General features: G+C 38.7%; 1 protein-coding gene across 1 annotated transcript in view; it reads right to left on the bottom strand.

The window, feature by feature from the left end:
• The window catches only part of LOC149104573 (uncharacterized), a 9,735-nt gene extending 1,316 nt beyond the window's left edge, over positions 1–8,419 (bottom strand). Inside the window, exons 1-5 of the mRNA XM_089270991.1 lie at positions 8,316–8,419; positions 3,290–3,404; positions 1,888–2,004; positions 1,359–1,592; positions 773–855 (exon numbers count right to left, since the gene is read on the bottom strand). Coding sequence (XP_089127117.1) covers positions 773–855; positions 1,359–1,592; positions 1,888–2,004; positions 3,290–3,404; positions 8,316–8,318 — 552 coding nt within the window. The 5' untranslated portion in view covers positions 8,319–8,419. The remainder of the gene's footprint in view (positions 1–772; positions 856–1,358; positions 1,593–1,887; positions 2,005–3,289; positions 3,405–8,315) is intronic.
• Between the last annotated feature and the right edge of the window lie 11,642 nt (positions 8,420–20,061).

The raw sequence follows: 20,061 nt of genomic DNA, 5'->3' as shown, positions 1-20,061 counted from the left end.
TCTACAAGATAAAACCATTTTTGTCGGTTATGATGTCTATGAGGTCATATGACGTTCAATGACGTCATTTGAACCGACATCTTGGATTATTTTCTTAAAAGTCAAGAAATAACGGAAATAATTCATGAATTTGTGCAATTTTATGAAGAAAACTGGAAGAGAAAAGTTGATTTTTGGCTAGGCCTACATGAGATTTGATGGCTGCAGTAACATCGTCAAAAATGATGGACACGCAGTTGACATATCAAAATTTTCGCAGAGAATGAAGGAACAGCTACTGAAAGTTTAAGCTCCTTACAGTAACTTGTATTTTCAAAACTTTGAAAAAAGCTTATGGGGGTGGCATCTACAACCCCTCTCCCCTTGTACGTCCTAGGGTTAAAGTATGTTTCTGAAAATAGTTCACCAAAAGGGTCTTTTTGACGTTATAAAGAAAATTCGAATTTTCCGACTTGCTATCAGATTCTCCATATTTAGAGGCAGTGGTTCTTAATGACGTAATTTGACGTCAAATGGCAGCATGACCAACAAAAAGTGTGCCATCACTCAAAGCAGGGCCAATGCTATCTATTGAAGGAAAACGATTTGGATATCCCATTACAACGAAAACCTGGAAGAGCCCAATCTCGATCGTTCTCGGGGCCTTTCCCCCAGAAACGCCCTGGGAACAAGTTTGAGGAGAACCGGCCCTTGTACTCTTGATGGGTATGCGTCTGCATGTACGTCTGAGGGCTAATTTGATATTTCGTTTCCTAGATCTAGTTCAACTTACCACAATAAACATACTTTCCGTTGTAGACACTGTCCAATGAACACCACAGGGAAGAAATGTAACTTCCATCTGACAAAGACTCCCTGTGAAAGTCAATGATGTTCATTATCTACCAACGGCTGATTGAATATGGTAATGAATCGAAATCGAGCTGTTTTAATCTTCAGTACAATGTTCTTTAAAGGGAAGCACAGTAGTGTCACAGTGTTAGTATGCCAAGAGACCATGATCTTCGATTCGTTAGATCATGGTCGTTTAGTATGGTGGACTCATTACCAAGTGGTCTGGGTTCGAACCCTGGTCAGGGGTATTCTGCTGTACCACTTTGCACTTGGAAAAATTTACCTCTCTCTACCAGATGTATAAATAAGCACATCATATTTCCCTGTCTTATAATTTAATTAAAAAAAAAAAAAAAACAGATTCCAACAAACCAACTTAAGTAACCAGCCACAGACATACAAACTGACTTAATGACTGACACACAGACAGACAGACTGACTGATTGACAGACAGAAAGACACCCAGACAGAACAGTATGCGGTAAAGTACTTGAATGGAATAAGGAGGTAACATGGTCATTTACCCCATGGAGCGTCTGTGTATCCTCCAAAGACGTACTGATTACTTTCTATGATTGTAACAGTATTTTTCTTTCCATCACAACGGCTGTGAAAGGTAAAAGCATCCCAGCCATGTAAGGAAGCGCGGTAACACAGCTTCCACTCAGAGTCATCCCCAACAGAGTGCCCAAGAAAATGCAGAAGACGAGTGACATAAGATGCATTTTTCGACAGTATTGTTGAGCTTATTGGGAGCTCTGAAATAGAAAGAGAAAGTTTAAAAGTAAGGTCGTGATGGGTTAATAACATCAAATAAAAATACAGTCCAACCTCTCCTCGAATATCCACCTCCAAAGCTGTAAATGCTTTTGCATTATGCACAGTTCACTTGCTCGCATGGAGAAAGAGAAATGCATATACATGTTATACCATAATACGGACTCTCATCTACCGCGACGGGGATCTTGTGCAACTGATGAATTTCAAGGATGACACACTTGTGGTGGGTATTTTTTTTTTATTTATACACAAATTTGTTATATAACAACTTACTAGTTTCGCATATTTTCCCAGCGAAACCGACCTCACACTTGCAAAAGTAACCTTCGCGTGTACTTTCACATTCACCTCCGTTTTGGCATGGATTCTGCCCAGCGCAAAAATCTATGGCTTCACCGAGAAAACAAAAACAAAACGAGAAAGAATTAAGAAAAACATGTAAATGCAGCTTTAGTAACCAATCCCACTTTTTGGCCAACGGTATGAACGGATAGGCAGAAATTTTAGCAGAGCGATCCGTCGGTGAGACAGAGGAAAAGTGAGTTCTCTCCAATATTTATAAACTTTCCCTTTATATTTACATCCACTGACAGAGCCTCAAAGCGTTACAGGTTTTCTTTACCTGCACAGAAATGGCCATCCCAATGGCATCCGGCTTTACAAGTGCAAATGTATGGCCCAATAGTATTATTGCACACGGCATTTGCATTACAACTGTGAATTTTTTTCTTTGCACTCGTCGATATTTCAGTAACAATATAAAATTAATACCCATATACAAAATAGTCAAAAAAATATGTACAATGTCTCGACGTATTTCCAATACTACTACTACTACTACTACTACTACTACTACTAATAATAATAATAACAACAATAGTAATTTTAATAATAATAATAATAATAATAATAATAATAATAATATAAATTGAGGGTAGCACACAACAGTAATCACTAAAAACCAGTGGCCTTCATATAAATATTTACAGAATAAAATTAAAAATAAAGAACGATTATTCATAAATATGCAACGATAATATAAAAAACTAAGATATGAGACACACTAAAATATTAAAAAACAAAGCATTAGAATAAGTCTGAACTAAGAAATTTAAAATTTTAGGTGATAAAATGGTCCACTTCCTTATAACTGTTCATAAAATGTTTAAAATTACTGAGAAATACCTTCCATCCTCAGTCTCCCGTTTTAATCGGGGGCAGATAAGGTTTAATTGAAAAACATTGACCGAAAAACGTCAAACAGCTGCGTGGCACTGGGTAAAGACTTGCAGGAAAGTGGTCAGTAAGAATAATCATGAATAAAAGTACCATATTTCGGGTAATGTTTCCAGACGTTTCGGGCCTGGCCCTTCGTCAGTGGAAAACCATGTTCGTCGAAATCAGTGCAACGTTTGCATAAAGGTTTAACTGACCATGCCAGCTCGTTCTTCCGTTCACGTCTGCATTTCTAACAAGCATCTTGTAAGATACGATGGACACTCCCCTAAAATTGACCTCCCGACAATAACACAGAGGAGGGTTGTAGAATTACTGCTCTCCATCCCAACCCATGAAGCCACCTGAGATGATGGCATTAGTGCCAAATTACTCAGAATTGCTGCACCTGCAATATTACCAACGCTGATTGTTTATCATTCAAAAAATTATTTCTTACCAAGTTCACATTGGTCACCTGTGAATCCAGAGGAACATAAACAGCGGAATCCTTTGCTGGTAAAACCCGTTTGACAGGTTCCGTTGTTCTGACAAAGAGCGTTACCACAAGCATTCTAAATTAACAAAAAAAGCGCAATTAAATCGATGACATAAAATCTTCAGCTATTTGTAATCATTACCACGCCCATTGAATTAGGTAAAATACACACACATATACCCTTGTGGTTCTTTTTTTTTTTCACAGTAACCATTGGACGTATTCAAAATAGCTTAAAAAACGCGTTTTTTTCTTTTGTTAAGAAGGTGAAGTGGTGTTTGAACATTATGTCATATCTTCGTCCACAAGTGGTTTAGTAAATCACTTCGTGCAAGAAGTGGATCAGCTAATTATATATTTATAGTTTTTTTTTTCTTTTTTAACAATGTCTCTTAAGATCGCCGAGAGCTTAAGCAAATGAGGACCGTGGCGATTGACCGAGCACGAACCAAAAAAAAAAATGCGTTTTTTTTTTTATCATTATTATTCGTTTGCACGTCGTCTGGGATGACTTTCAAAAGTAGTTCGAAAGTTATTATTGAGCTATGTAATGAACAATTCGGAGATCCAGCTGTTATATGTCCAGGAACCCTACGGGGCATTAGGCGTCAAATAAAAGCGTAAAATTTTAATTGTGATGGTTTCAGATGTTGTCTTTTCTTCTATTAAAATATACTAGAAATTCGAAATTCACGAGCAATTCTCTATGTTAGAATAGAGTAGAAAGTCTTTGAAGGCTCTTTTTCTTGAGCCAAAAAAGTTACTGTACAGTCGAAGCCCTTCATTTAGCACTTTCGTCTTCCCCTCCCCTCCCGGCACATCAACGAGTCAAATATGCGAGGGTATTCGCGTGGAAGGTAGACGACGTTGTCTGTTGAATGTTGATTACTACTTCAATTGACAAATGTTGCAAAAACATTCTTCCGTTTTAAATGTCGACATTTCATTTAAATGCAGAGGGAGACCGGTCATGCAAAATTCTGACGTCCTACATACAATTGTTCCATGGTACACGTAACCTTCTGTTTTCACCAGGTCGCTCTCGTGTTCTTTATGAGTTGCATTGTTTAAGTCACAGTTGTGTGTTCCAGTATATTCAAAATTAACGCTGACACAGTTGTGTTCTAGGTAGCATTGCAGTTCACAAGAATCCTGGTCCAAAACTTTGATGGCTCTTATCACGTGACTAATCAGTCGTTCCCCATAGAAGAAATAAGAGCCTGGAAACTCCAATTCACGGCATTGATCTGAGAGGTTCAAATAATCTCACATTAGCTCTTTGCCGTTAGCCTACCATTACTGATAATATGTATGGGTAATCAAAACTTAATTAAAGTTAATCAGAAACCCATGACCAGGAACCTCAATCTCACATACTAACCTTGGATTCAACCCTTTCCCGCGCCCTGTCTCTAAAACGACCAATTAGAATGCAATTATAACAATATTCCATTGTTGTCAGGCAAGCCTCATTCGCGCCTTTTAAATAACAATAGAAAGAAAGTTGGCTAATATAACAGACCAATTTCGTAGATAACACCGGGGGGACAGAGGCTGATGTAAGAGTTCGCATCAGCAAGGCGAGAGCAGCTTTCCAACAGCGGAAGAATGTCTTGAGATCATCACTTCTCGGCACCAGCACTAAAATCAGGATCTTTAACACCATCGTGAAGCCTGTATTGCTCTAGGGAGCCGAAACCTGTAGAACCACCGTCGCCACTATGAAAAGAATCCAGACTTTCACTAACACCTGCCTCAGAAGGATTCTTAAGATTCGCTGGCCAGACATCATCAGCAACCAAGATCTGTGGAAACGAAAGAGACAGCAGCCTATAGAAGTTGACATCTTTCAAAGACGCTGGAAGTGAATCGGCCACACCCTTCGGAAGTCCTCATCTAACATCACAAGGCAAGCCGTCACCTGGAACCCTCAGGGGAAAAGGAAGAGGGACCGACCAAGAAACTCATGGCGCCGTGACCTAGAGACAGACATGAGGAGAAATGGCTACACGTGGGGAGAACTGCAACGACTGGTCCAGGACCGTGATGACTGGAGGGTGCTCATTAGTGGCCTTTGCCCCAGACGGGGCTACAGGCAAGATGATGATGATGAAAATTCAAACTAAAACAATAAACATCAGTACGAGGCTCTGGGGAATAACTTTAGAGTTTGTGGGGTTTATTCCCCAGAGCCTCGTGTTGAGGTCTATTGTTTTAGGCTGAAATTTAATATATCGAAATTGTTCTATTCGAAGCAAACTTCAATGTTGTTTCTTCGTGCGAATAAGTTCTTCTTTAGAGAGCAATGACCGGGAAGGTTGTGACCCAAGTACTGCTGGGTGTTGTCAAGTAGTTTTGCGCTTCTTGGTAATCCTCGCGTATTCTTATCGCCACCATCCGAGATCGCATAACATAGTTCTCAATCTCTGTTTTCACCCTGAGAACGACCTTCTCCAAAGAATCCAAAGAGCTCTAAAGCTTTTCTTAATTAATAAGCTATTTTATCAGACTATTCGAACAACATACGGCTCCCGATCGCTTGCGCGAGCACGATTCGATCTTTAATTTAAACATTTCACAACTTCAAGAACAGGAAAAATGTTTCTTGAACCTCAAACAAGCTCTCTGGGCTGTAAAAAGGGAAGGAATACCCCTAAATGTTCAAGAAAACAGACGAAGGACACGAGAATATGCGTCGACATCGCAGGCTATTTTTAACCGTAAAATTGAGCCCAGGTGGTCCGCGACGAAAACAGTATTGCTCGCGGGAAATGCTGTTTCATAAATAGAAAGATACGGGAAAGGGTTAATTGAATCAAGGGTATAATTCATATGGAGACTCTGGAGTTATGGGTTCCTGTGAGTTAATTTAACGTCATTCCCGTTAAAAAAGAAGCCAAAGTAACTATTATCCAATAACCAGTAACCAGTACCCATTATCGAGTAGAGAAAAGAAAATAACGGTGGAGATGTTAATTTATAGCGTGAAAGGTGTAAGAATAACGGGCTAATTTAATATCATATAATATAGTGCGTGACAAATTGTCCTCAGGTCCCCTCACTATTCAGTTATCACTCACTAACCAGCAGAAACACAGTGGTCTTAAGTTGGACGACAACTGGTTTTAGGATCGCCAAAACCGGTTTTGATTAGGACAAAAACCGGTTTCGGGTTTCGGCAACAAAAACACGGTTTTGGGATCAGCAAGAACCGGTTTTGAGATCGGGAAGAAATGGTTTTGGGATAAGAAAAAACCGGTTTGGATTCGGCAAAAACCGCTTTTGGATTCGGCAAACATCGGATCAGCAAAACCGGTTTTAAGATCGGCAAACACCGGTCGGTTTTGGGATTGGCAAAAACGGTTTTGAGATCGGCAAGAACCGGTTTTCATATAAGACAGAAACCGGCTTTCAGATCGAAAAAAAAAAAAAGAAAAACTGGTTTTGGGATTGGCAAAAGCTGGTTTTGATATCGGCGAAACCAGTTTTAAATCGGCAAAAACTGGTTTTTATATCAGCAAAAATCAGTCTTGGAATCGGAAAAACTGGTCTTGGGACCGAGAAAAACTGGTTTTGGGTTCTGCAATAACCACTGGATTTTCCTCAAAACCGTTTTTTCCGATATCAAAAGCGATTTTTGCCGATCCCAGAACTGTTTTTTGCCCATCGCAAACCAGTTTTTGCCGATCCCAAAACCAGTATTGAGAACAGTAATTATCGGTTTTACGATCGGCAAAAAAACCCTTTTTGATAGCGGCGAAAATCGGTTTTGGCATCGGAAAAAAACGGTTTTGATATTGGACAAAAACTGCATCCGGGACCGGGAAAAACGGTTTGGAATCTTAAAAATCCACTGGGTTTCGGTGGTTTCTGCTGACCATTGCCGTAACAATTTTTCTCTCAATTTCGCGCCTAATTTAATCGGTATTTTATTGCCCATATTTCTAAAACATAGAAAATAGGCGAAGAACAACTGAAAAACAAGTAAAAGCAGTTTGTTTTTGTTTTTTTTAAATTAAGACATGAGATATCAAGATTTGGAACACATATATGTCGGCTAAATTATGATTTCCATGGAAACATAAAGGTCCTTGCACAACAATAAATCCCGCAAATTATTCCCAGATATATTTATTTAAACGTCGTCAAATTTGGAGATCTATGCCTCATTTTATTTAAAGTTTTTCTAATCCTGCAAAGTTGGTTTAAACAAAAGACAGTTTCTTGACAATTTAAGATACTTTTTAATGCTCTAGCGGCAGGATAAACAGTCCATTAGTATATGTCACACCTGTAAAGAAAACCTCCCTGTTGCAAAATTATCACGACTGAATTGCGAATTAAACATTTTACCCTCTAAATGTGGCGTAAAAAGCAAAAAAATACACAAGAATAGTTGAAAAATGATAAAGAGAAGTCAATTCGGGCTGTATGGTTCTTATCGAATACTTAAAAGAATTCCATATTCAAATATAATTTTCACGCACTGTGTTCTGATATCGTGTGCAATTTTTTTTCCAGATTCTCACCTGTACGATCAATTACGTTTTCCTTCAAAATCCGCGTAAAAAAAGTTTCCCCACTGGGACATTGTTCTAGAAAATATTCTTTCGCTTTAAATAAGATTTTATGAGAGGAAAATGATAGGTAACGCGAATAACTGATGTCAAACTTTCGTCGTCAAAAGATTCATGAAGTTTGGCGACCTACTACACCAGAATAACAAGTAATTATGACAAGATAATTTTTAAGCCTTAAAGAGCGAGACAAACTATAATATCGAGAATTTCAGATACCCCCACTCTCAAAACCCGCAAAAATGTTTTAAGAGCGTTATAAAAGCGATAGCGGCTTGTCTAACTAATGCTTTGAAGGCATTAACGCAGGGGGGCTTGAAGGGAACTTCATTTAATGAAGCTTAAAAGTTCATATCTTGCCTCTAGCGTAATAAATTATTAGAAAACAGCTCAACATTTACAAGACTTACCATCCAAACAGCTCAAAATAGCTTTGAGGGAAAAAAGAAGAAAACAGATTCGATAATGTGTTGGGAAGCCCATGTCGGCGTAGCTAAATGTACTTTGAAGGTTTCATGGCGCAAAATATTGGGCACAATATTAAAATTCAAATAGACTGTAGCTGCAGTTGTGTTAATTCAGATCTGAGAGTCGTACATGACAGGTCTGTCAAGGCGCTTAGCAGTTGTTTTATTACTTGCTCTAATAAAAGCTTTGGGCTTGTTGTCATAACGCGGTCAAACTAATATAGGCAAGAACAGGTACGAGCTTAACCTATCAGGATTATCAGGAGAGTTACTTGAATCGTTTGGTGAAAAAACACAACTTGAGCTAATTATTGAGATGCAATGCGTATTGGAAACCACTACAAATCACCATGAATGAGAATATAACAGTTGTCAGACGGACAAAAAATGATCTCACATTAGCACGTGCAGGTGGCAACTGTTATAAACAACCGATTAAATTTAGCAGAAATATCAATTGAAATCAAGTAGTCCGACGTTGTGATGTTTCTAACAGGAAAGGAAAGGGTGAGGATAGAGTCTGTTCGTAGGTCAAAGGATGGTGTTCGTTGATTATTAACATTTCTTTAGTGAGACACTGTAATAATTTGTTTTAGCATGCACTTTTTGAGTATCGTATAGTTGCTAATTAAATTCAGTTTTGCGTTTTGCGCTTCACGAGTATGTGTTTCTCAATTGAAGAGTTAAAAAAGCTAGGTATGCTGTGCAACGCGTTGTAGATGTCGGTGTGTAACCAATATAGTCCATATCGCTTGAACCGCATTGTAACTGATGATTTCAGCTCCTTGGGTTTTAACATGCTTCTGATCGATTTTTCGGCTTAGGAACACGGGTTTTAAAAGTATTCCGTCTTTGTTGGTAAGGAACTGTAGTTGTTTCGTCGTGCTGTTGGCCGATCTCTGATGCTAAACGGAATGATGATGATTGCGCTTTTATCGTTTTCAATGGAATTCCCCTTTAACACGCTGGATCTGCCGTCAGTGGCTTGATTGTTCGTGAATCTCTTATCAATTACGTTTGTAGGGTTGTCGGGATGTGTGATTATAGGCATGAAAGAAGTTTAGAATTGGGAATTATTTCAGGTCCAGTGAGGAATTGACATTTAACAGTACAGTTATTATTTTAGTTATTATTTAGTTATTTAAGTACACGTGGAAGGTAATATTCTACACCATTCACCGGCACTGAGATGGAAGATTGTTTTGCAGAAAAAAACAAAAACAAAAAACAAAAAACAAAATAGCAGTTTGATTTAATTAGCAAAGATCAAGAAATCTTCCGGTGATGCCATTTGATAATGCAACCCGAAACTGGAAGTAATTCGATGCAAGCGTAGCTACTCTAGATCAACGACGCGAACTGGAATTCTCAGGGGCTCTCGTATTCCGGGGAGAACGACTGATTAATAACGCGATAAGAACCGTCAATGTGTTGGACCAAGAACACACAAACATGACTTCAACAATACAACGGATAAAAAATAAGCATGGCAAGGACCAGGTGAAAACTGCCGCCTACTTATACCATGGGACTAATGCAAGTGAAGCAACTAGGCATTTTCCTACACAGACCTCTGCAAGGTGATTTTCCGATAATAGTGCAACGGGACAACCACTTGTAAAGTTAATTTATAATCAGTTCACTGTGCATCATTGTTTGATCACTAACGGTCTTTTTCTTTGTTCACACAGATATAAGCATAGAGCTAGACCTCACCAGCACTTCCAAAAACTCTACATTCTTTTTTTCTGGGTTTCTTCTACGGTTTAAGTAGACGCGGTTAGCAGAGGGTTTGGATCGATGGAGTCTAATTGATAGCTGAGAAGCTTGGAATTGACGAGGTGTAGATGACCGAGCGGTAATCAAATCTTCGCAGTTGAATTCATACTCATTACTCCCACCTGTTTGGACAACTTTGAAATCGGCGGCAGAAAGGATCACGTGGCCATCAAATGGTGAGTCACTAAAGAGACCGACACTTTTCACAGTGCCAAGCGTGTGAGTGTTTCTATTTTGTGCGAGGTACTATTTCACCTCACCCGTTTGGGAATTAAAAAAACACGCTATCAATGTCGCTGCGACCTTAGACATTCCATGAAATGAAAGAACATTCTCTTCCTCTCCCAAATCGGCTGTGAGCTGAAATTTTTGTATGAACCATCGAACTCCCCCATAATACCAGTTATGTTCAAAGCGTCGTGTCCCCTACCAGTTTTGATTAAAATTTATTTGCTTCCTTCCACTAACCCCTTTTTCGCCAAGTCCCTATAGTCACCTATACTGATGACGTCGTTTTGGCGTGCACTTGAATCTGTACCACTTGTGACGCATTCCTAGTAGTGTCTATTTCAACACCTTTAAGCTCGTGATCAGAAATAAAATCTATATCGACAAAAACATGAACCCCATCATATTCAGTGCCCTTTTTAGATTTACCATAAAAATTAAAGCCGACCCACCCCGTCGTTTTACCCAAACCAGTAAAAGGTGGGTCTTGTGGCATTTTAGGACTATGCATAAAGTTATTTTCTCCCACGCACAAGGATTGATCACCCCTTAGTTCTGCTAGGATTTCTGGTCTGTCCGGAGATGGAGTACCCAGATATCCTCGTTCATAAAAAGAAGCTTTGGATATTGTGCCAACGTCTTTCATTTCCAGATTATAACCTGAGTCTGCAATACAAGCAGTCTGGTTGTTGACATAGACGTCACTGTACTGTGATCCCATTTTTCCCAGGGTCTCCATCCACTCTCAGTTCGAGCCTTGCAAGCATCCCTCAAGTCCTTGAGTTGCCCAAGTCTCTCATTGTAAGCTTTCACTGCCTCCTTGCCGTAGCCCAGAGAAGCAAGAAGCTCTACCAATGTTGCCGCGATACCAAGTAAGGCCCCTGCTATAATCCTGATTGGACCAAGTACGGCCGTTCGTGTGACTATTGCGGCAATAAATGTGGTTAGGCCAATTACTCCAGCAGCAATGCTCAACGAGGCTGCAGCGATACTTGCAGGATTATTATCTCTGATATTAATGTCCAGTCCCCAGATATTAACACCGATTGACAAAGTGTCAGTGAGTGGCCCAAGCACCTCGAGAACGGAAGTTTCTCGCAACCACTTACTTGCTTTGGAAAAGACTTTGCCCATCCGTTACTCAAAAGAGGATATCTGTTAATATCAGCTTTAAATGCTTTTTTTTTTCAAGGCTTCCTGTGCTCTTTGAATGTTGGTTTGGTCGATGTTTGGTTTCCTGAATTCAAGCTCCAAAACCTCGGTATACACTTCAAAAGCTTTTCTGACGTTTCGAAATTTCTTTCTGTTTTTGACGTAGTGAACTGTTTTCTCCGACACGGGCAAAGCCACTCCTCCTCCAATATCCAAGAGATAATGTCAAAGCTGTTTGTGCAAGGCTTTCTTTGGCTTTGTCCAACTTTTCCTGCTCCATTAGGGATATTGCGGCCACGCTACGGGAACGGGAGTGGGTGTCAATGAGTGTATTGGGTATAGATGCTGCCATGGAGTACTTTTCAACTGTTTTGGTGAAGGAGGCCAAGCCACCACTTGAGTAAACATATGATATGAAACAGAAAATTGCCAGACATTGCAGGTTTATTAACCAAAAGCAAACCAGAGAGGCTTTGATGCCCATCATTTGTGAGGTGACTGGTCCCTGCTTAGGTAAGAAATTGTTACAATTAACACATTTCTCAGTTATTGTCTCTCATGCAAGTCTATGTCCTGTAAGGCAAATAAATTCAATTAATAAACAGTTGTTCAATAGGAACGGGCCGTCTTTTTTTAACAGGGGGGGGGGGGGGCGGTGGAGAAAAAGCCTCTACCGGTTCCTCTACGTACTTGCTTCACTGGTATGTAGCTAATACGAAGGAGCTTCACCTATGCTGTTCTTTTAAGGTAAAGCTTTGTAACTTAGTTCAAGGATGTCGAAGCAATGATGATGGAACTTACAGGGTATATCTTACATCTGAGGACGTTTCCTTTGAGAGCATGGGACGAGGACTTCATATCACGTGGTCAATACACCTAAGTCGTTATCTACAGGCAAGAGCAATCGGCGTCAATTAGCCATCTTTGTATTTACTTAGTTTCAAAAAAGCCAAAACATTTTGAAGCGGAGATTTTCGAAAACGACGACGTTACGATAATCGTGGTTTCTCTGACCGGGTTTTCCTCAAACACAATTCTAAAATGACCGGCGATGGTTGCGTTTTTATATTTCTCCCTCGTAGTGTGATGACGTCTTAATTTTATGCTTTTCAAATTAACAAATTTATATGTAAGGACTTCGTTAACGTACGAAGTAGTTTAGGCATGAATGAATGTTATTATTAAGGTAATTCCCCTGAAATGAAACTGCACATAGATTTTTGTTCAAACTTTGCCCAATGAATATTTATCATATGAGAACTTTAAATATAAAATAAAAAAAGAGGGGTGCCCTTGCTCGTTGCGGAGTAGTGAGGCATTGAAAATGTCCCATTTTAGCGTTATTTAATGGTTATTACAAGAACGCATTCCAAGTTATTGTAAACTCTTTGTGTGCCCAGACTCATGAAAACACGCCTCAAACTACAGTCAATACTTGTGTCGGACGCAAATAAACTTTTTGAGTTTGGTTTTGACAGACAGCTGAATCCTTGTTAAAATATTGGAACCAAATTGCTTGCCACGGCTATCAAACTTCAAAATAGAAGAGACTAATACAGTGCAGCTGCTATTTTGGTTATTTATTTAATTTTCAACGATAGAAATCAGATCAGTCTTTTCTCACGCAAAGCTGATGATTAGTTGATTAAAATGACTGTAAAAAAATTTGGGATGCCCGAGCTCGTTAGTGAGCTATAGCCACTTTTCAACTGACAGAACTCAATATCAAGGCAAATCCGCTATGTTTTCAATGTGCGCGTACACGAACGCGCGCTAATGACGCCATAAATTATGCCAAGTAAGGGTGCGCAATGCAATACTGGGGAGTGACCTTAATAGTGACAATAGAGCGATTTTCGATTGAGCAGTGAAGGGAAATTACTTTGGTTTTGGTTTTGGTTTTTATTTTGTTACGGGTTGAGAATGGCTGACAACTCTAATTAATTAGAAAGTAATTCGTTTGGTTTTGGTTTTACCAAAATCAATTTAATACCACTTTAAAGTATATGATTGTGTCAATAAAGGTCTCTACCCGAGTTTATTCCCGCTTGTGCCTTCAGCATCTCAATCAGGGGAATGCATGAGTTATTTCTTTCGTAACTGTTACTTTTGTAGAGCTATGTCTGTTCTGTAGATATAGCACTGGCACTCCTTTTCGACATATTACATGTATTGCAATAAATGAAGTCATGACACATGTACTAAGTATTTCATTCTAACTTGTTTTTCTCTTTTCCTTTTTTAAGTCCCCTTTGTGCCGTTTCAATCATCAAATCGGATGATAACGATGCTTATGTCTCCAGTTTTCTACCAACCTTTCCACTCCCCCCTCCCAGACGCCTGTCACCTCCTCCCCTCTCGCTTTCGAATTCATGGTCTTACCCTTAGATCTATTACATCAGTGCTACCAATCCAAGAATTCTTCAAACTATTCATGGCATTCAATAAATATTTCGGAGGGCTTATACTACAGTTTTTCATGCTAAAGCGTTGCTTTGGAAACTAACCGATACAACAAAACTGCAGTATTTTATTGATTTATTGATTTACTGATTTATTGATTTATTGATTTATTGATTTATTGATTTATTGATTTATTGATTTATTGATTTATTGATTTATTGATTTATTGATTTATTGATTTATTGATTTATTGATTTATTGATTTATTGATTTATTGATTTATTGATTTATTGATTTATTGATTTATTGATTTATTGATTTATTGATTTATTGATTTATTGATTTATTGATTTATTGATTTATTGATTTATTGATTTATTGATTTATTGATTTATTGATTTATTGATTTATTGATTTATTGATTTATTGATTTATTGATTTATTGATTTATTGATTTATTGATTTATTGATTTATTGATTTATTGATTTATTGATTTATTGATTTATTGATTTATTGATTTATTGATTTATTGATTTATTGATTTATTGATTTATTGATTTATTGATTTATTGATTTATTGATTTATTGATTTATTGATTTATTGATTTATTGATTTATTGATTTATTGATTTATTGATTTATTGATTTATTGATTTATTGATTTATTGATTTATTGATTTATTGATTTATTGATTTATTGATTTATTGATTTATTGATTTATTGATTTATTGATTTATTGATTTATTGATTTATTGATTTATTGATTTATTGATTTATTGATTTATTGATTTATTGATTTATTGATTATTTTGTTGCTCAAACAATTACAATTAAACTTACACTACAGTTACAAAACAGCCAAACTGGCCTACGGAGTTCGTATCTATAATAATATCAATAACAGAGTATTGACATGTGATTTGACGTCATTTTTCCGTGTTCCTTGCCTTAAAAGGACACAATATTGGAAGTAGCATACATACATACGCCCTAAAGTTTCAGTATTACTTCCTTGATATAAATGACTTTACCAAGGGAGGTGGACTCTGCCCATCATCTCCTCCCCGGTCGCAGACGATTAAAAAAGCCCGGTCAGAGTAGGGTTAGATAACCAAAGACTACTGATGATGGTGAGTACGGTTAAACTTCACGCAGGCATACCTTCTTTGTCATCTGTTTCTTCAGTTGTCGTCGGTATGTGGCTAGCTTTGGTTGGTTTTATTGTTTCTTCAATGCTTGGTACAAGCTCATTCCAGAGGGCCATCTGCTCTGGACGTATCTTGGACCTCACTGTCAAATTAGGACTCAGATACTCTTCAGATACTCTTCAGTGTCATATGTGTACTGGGGCCAAATTGTCCCTATCAACATTGGATTATTTGGATTTCTTCAATGCATGGGAAGAAAGAAAAATGTTCTAAGGTATTCATTCATTTTTATCGAATATGAGCATAGGTGAACTTTGATTACAAGACACAAGAAAAAAGTTTGCAGGTTCACTACTATTAGACGTCTGTGCATTGCATCGTCTTCGAACTGAGCTTATTCCAGTTTAGTACATGATTGATCACCTATCGTGCTCTGCACGGATTAGAACTTCAAGATCATTACTTCAAGCCTCTTCCTCCGTACAATTTCATCTCACTGTGAAATTGTAATTTTCGTTCCTCTAGTGTCGAAAAGTTAAGGTTTGAGATTCGAAAGCGATCTTTATCCACTGGAAGTTGAAAATACGACTAGTTCTTTGCTTCCAGTTTAATCTCATCCGATCATCTATAAATCCCCTTATCACTAATTCCCATCTGATAAGTGAGTAAGTAAGCAAGAACCTTTAACTAAACACGATGAGATTAAAAGTATTGAGCCCCTCCCAGGGGTTTTAGGGAACAAGGGAACTGGAGCATGCATTTTCAGGGAACAGGGGATATGTTCAGTTTATTTTCAGGGAACAAGGGAACTCTTGAGTAGATTTTTGGGAACAAGGGAACACCAATCTATTTTCAATAATATGTTTTTTTTTTTTTTTTTAACTTTCCGAACCTCTAAAATATAAAATCTATTACGTACTTGAGTGTCAGGCGAGATTATTTCGAAATGATTATTATTACGAGCTTCGCAAGGCATCTTGGGAATGCTTGTTTCTTTCATGTGGCAAAATTCAAGATGGCGGAAACTGACACAGTTCGAGAAACTATCAAAGCTTGAATTCGATTACAGATTCAGCAGGGCAATCAAGGAACGGTTGAAGAAGCAATGTTTTACACCATTTGCTTACTTCACAGCTCCCAAGTCCTATTACCCACAGGTTTTCACCACCACGCATTACAAGGGTTTACCCAAGTTATGCCCTCCAAAGCCACACAAACTATCTGAGAAGCAAGTGAGTGAAATGAGGAACTGGAGAGCAATGTATGGTCAGAGTGTTCCCCAGAAAACAGTGCGAAACATGACAACAAAGGACAATCCAGGAACTCTGTATGCAACTGACTCTCCGACTGTACAGCCCCTAGATTTCACAGTGCTGAGTGAAGCAGCACCAGTCCCAGTGCCGCATAGGGAAACAACAGAGACTTTTTACAAACAAAGCCAGATTGTCTGTGTTAAAGCTGATTCCAGCGATACTAGTCAGTTGTTCATAATGGCCTGTCTGCAAGAGATTGTGAGTGTTGGCATGAAGAGGGTGAAAACCAAAGTGTTCATTCAAGATCCTTTCAATCCAGTGCTTTTCACGGAAGATGCAGAGAGATGTGTCGATGTAAGCAACATTGTTCGTGCCCTAACCTGCCATAACTACCGTAAAGATATCCTAGAGCTTGAAGAAGGTGATCTTATCCTTCTCCTTGATGTGCTTCACCATACCAATGAAGTCGTAACTGTCGCAGAGGCAGCTGAGACAGTTGAGATGACAGAAACTGCAGCCAATGAAGTACAGCATGAGCGGATCTCAAGGAGAAGAAAGAGGCGGTTCGAAAGCAATTTTTTCTACTATGAATAGAAAGATAAAACAAGCAAACAAATATGGGGAACAATAATAAACATTTTTGGGGATCAAGGGAACGGTGCAAAAATTTTTCGGGATCAAGGGAGCATGAGTTAAAAACATATTTGGGAACAAGGGGTTTTATTAATGGGAATAAGGGATAAAATCCAAAAATATCAAGGGATCGTGGGAACATGTACCCCCCCCCCCCCCTGGGAGGGACTCAGTATTACATGCTTGAGGGAGCGTGACTAATGTGCGAGCCTGCGAGCCGGGCCCCGAGTCGCAAGCCGCGAGCCTATTTTTGCGAGCCACTCTAGATTTTTCTGGTGTTTTCTGTTTTGTTTGTTTTTTGTTTTTTTTGCGAATTTTTAATTTAACGTTAACGATTTACCCAGTAAATGCTACACGCGGCAGAAGGAACAGAATTTTTCGATGTTCTTTCATGCGTGAAATTCCGCGCAAGTAATTTTCCTGTCAGTGTTAAATTTAATTTCATCATGTTTCATCGAACGAATTCTGCAGGTAAGTTTATATTTTCATCGACGAGTGAAATTTTGAGTTCCCTCTTAAATTTTTCTATCAAAATGTTGATTATGTAAAATTAACTACCACTCAAATGTCAAACACGAAAACGTTCAAGTGAGGCGAATTTTAGGTAATCAAGATCATACTCTAGAACATTAATCAAGCACCGCCATGAAAGATTCATATGTTTGTTTTTTGCTTACCAGTTGTCCATTGCTTTGTCTCTCGGGAAACCAGGCTCTTAATTTTTTTTAATGGTTCCCCGGTAAACTCGAACGACAGGACGACAGCTTATTTCGAGCAATTCAATAGTTTGAGGATAAAACCCATCCGCCCGGCCAAAAAACAAAAAAACAAAAACAAAAAAACAAAACAAAACAAAAAAAGCCGAAATTGGTTTTTAACCATATTTACACATCAGTTTCGTTTAACGTTTGCTTAAATCCCAAAAATCTCGCTGGAGTATAAATCCTTTATGTACTTCATTGACCCTTCATTTCGCTATAACGCGAAACTTCGCTCAGTGAAAGTCAGTACAATTTACTAAGCTGAAAAATATCACAACTCCTTGCAAACTAATTAAAGAGTAGCAAAAGTTTCCCTCGCGTGCAGCTACCAAAGTCTGGTAATTCAAAAGCAAGATGGGAAAAATGTCCGTCCTAAAATATCTGCGTAATTGATAGAAATAACTTTTTTAAAAAAGGAACTCTCCATCACCTAGCTCACTTGCTATGCTAAAGTGCACCGACACATGAAGACTGCGGGTGTTTTCCATTATGCCAAAGATTCCGGACATTTCGGTCGAAAGTCAAATGGGAAGGTCCGTTTCGGTTCCCTCCGACCTAAATATTGCGGTCGGACCGGTCCGACCGAATTTGCCGTTCCATTTTTGACAAACCGGTTCATTGCCCTACTTCTCTTCACTTATATTATGTAGGGAATTCGGAAAAAGGAATAAAACATGAGGACATTATGGCCGTTTTTGTTTTTTGTTTTTTTTGTTTTTTGTTTTTTGTTTTTGTTTTTGAGGGAATCTTTCGAGGCTCGCAAAAAGAGACTCGCAGTTCCAGGCTCGGGCTCGCAGACTCACAAGTCGTTGTCCACGTTAAGTTCCGCTTTGGCGAAGGGGATTCCCAAGCAGCGGATGACAGTCTTGTTTGACCCTTAGCCTAGAACTGTTACGAACCCGCTGACAGGTCCATGGGTCGTGTTTATAGTCTGTGCAGTCTTTGAAGATACGCACAGAAGGAGCATCGAGAAAGCATCGAGAAATTAAGAAATACCGCCGGGGTAAATACCGCCATGACTGTCCTGTTGAAGTCAGCTGGCAATGTAGGTTTCAAAACTGCAAGTAAGATTACCTCAGCGTCTATTTAAGGTATCTATGGGCGGAAACAAGCAACAGCCGGAAATACGCTCGTTTGCGTATTTTTAATGATAGCACAAATGTGTGACACACGGGGCAGTGTTGTGTTACGCTTCAACCAAGGGACTAAATAAAGGTCTAATAAGCATAATTTATGCAGAGGCAGTACGTCTAGTCTGCGCTTATCAGTCCGGAATATCCCGATATATTAGGACAGCCATGACGTCACGAAGCTATTGTTAGCAGGGAAAATGGCGGACCTTTCATGCGGACAAAGAAAGTATGTTGTTTCCAGTCTCGCATAGACTCTAGCCAGCATTAAACGGGACTTTTTTGCGACTAAACGTTGAGAAGGAGAATAAGCGGCCATTTTGGTAATGAGAGAACGTGAACTCTCTTCTAATCATTCAGGTTTTTTGGTGTCAAGCGACGATGTACACGCGATTTTGTGGTCAATTATTAAGAGTAGGCGTTATTTTCTAGTATTTGCGTATTTTTAATTGAGCTGTTTATATTTTTTTACTGGTTCTAGTGTTGTTAAAGTTTCATCAGGCCAAATTCCACGATTGTAAACAACGCCAGTATTTTGTAAACTCTCTTTGAATTTGAGGCCTTACAAGTGTACTTGAACCGCTGTTGTTATAAGGCTTGAGTAATGCATTGTTCCTTCATTTTTATGACAGTTGTTTTCAATTTTTCTCTCTTAAGTACATGGAAGAGCATACTCGACTGCTCGAGGCACTTTACCGAGTTTGTGAGGAAAAAATGGAAAAGAGAGGAAAGAAGACGTCGCTAAGTACGCGGACGAAAGTAAACAAATTTGGGCGGGAGGTCTCTGTGTTGGTGGATTCACCGAATGTATACCCCAGTTGTATCACTGGAGAGCCAACAGCCTGTTGAAAACCACCTACAGCACAGAAGTGGCAGAGAAACAGACAGGCCAGGGGTAGTGCAGTGATTCCCTGTAAATGATTCTATCGGTATCCCAAGGAATGGCACAAAGGGTAGAGGAGATTGTTTGTGCTCATTTACCAGACGTTTGAGGGCCATGCAAACATTTAAGTTAAGGTTTGTAGGGGGCATTGTATTCTTTTTTGGCATTTTTTTTAAAACCTATACACACTGCAGCTGTTCTTAGTAGATGATGATTTTTTTCACCTCCCCATGAAGCTTGAATGTACCAGAAAGTACTATTTTTGCAAAATAACTATTATGAAAGCAAAGACTGAAAAAGTACAAGAGCTTAGAATG

This window comes from Orbicella faveolata, unplaced genomic scaffold (genome assembly GCF_042242905.1).
Source record: "Orbicella faveolata isolate gen_17 unplaced genomic scaffold, um_ofav_v1 contig_34, whole genome shotgun sequence".
Classification (NCBI taxonomy): Eukaryota; Metazoa; Cnidaria; class Anthozoa; order Scleractinia; family Merulinidae; genus Orbicella; species Orbicella faveolata.
The sequence above is the reverse complement of the archived record's forward strand: the minus strand, read 5'-3'. Positions and strand labels throughout refer to the sequence as shown.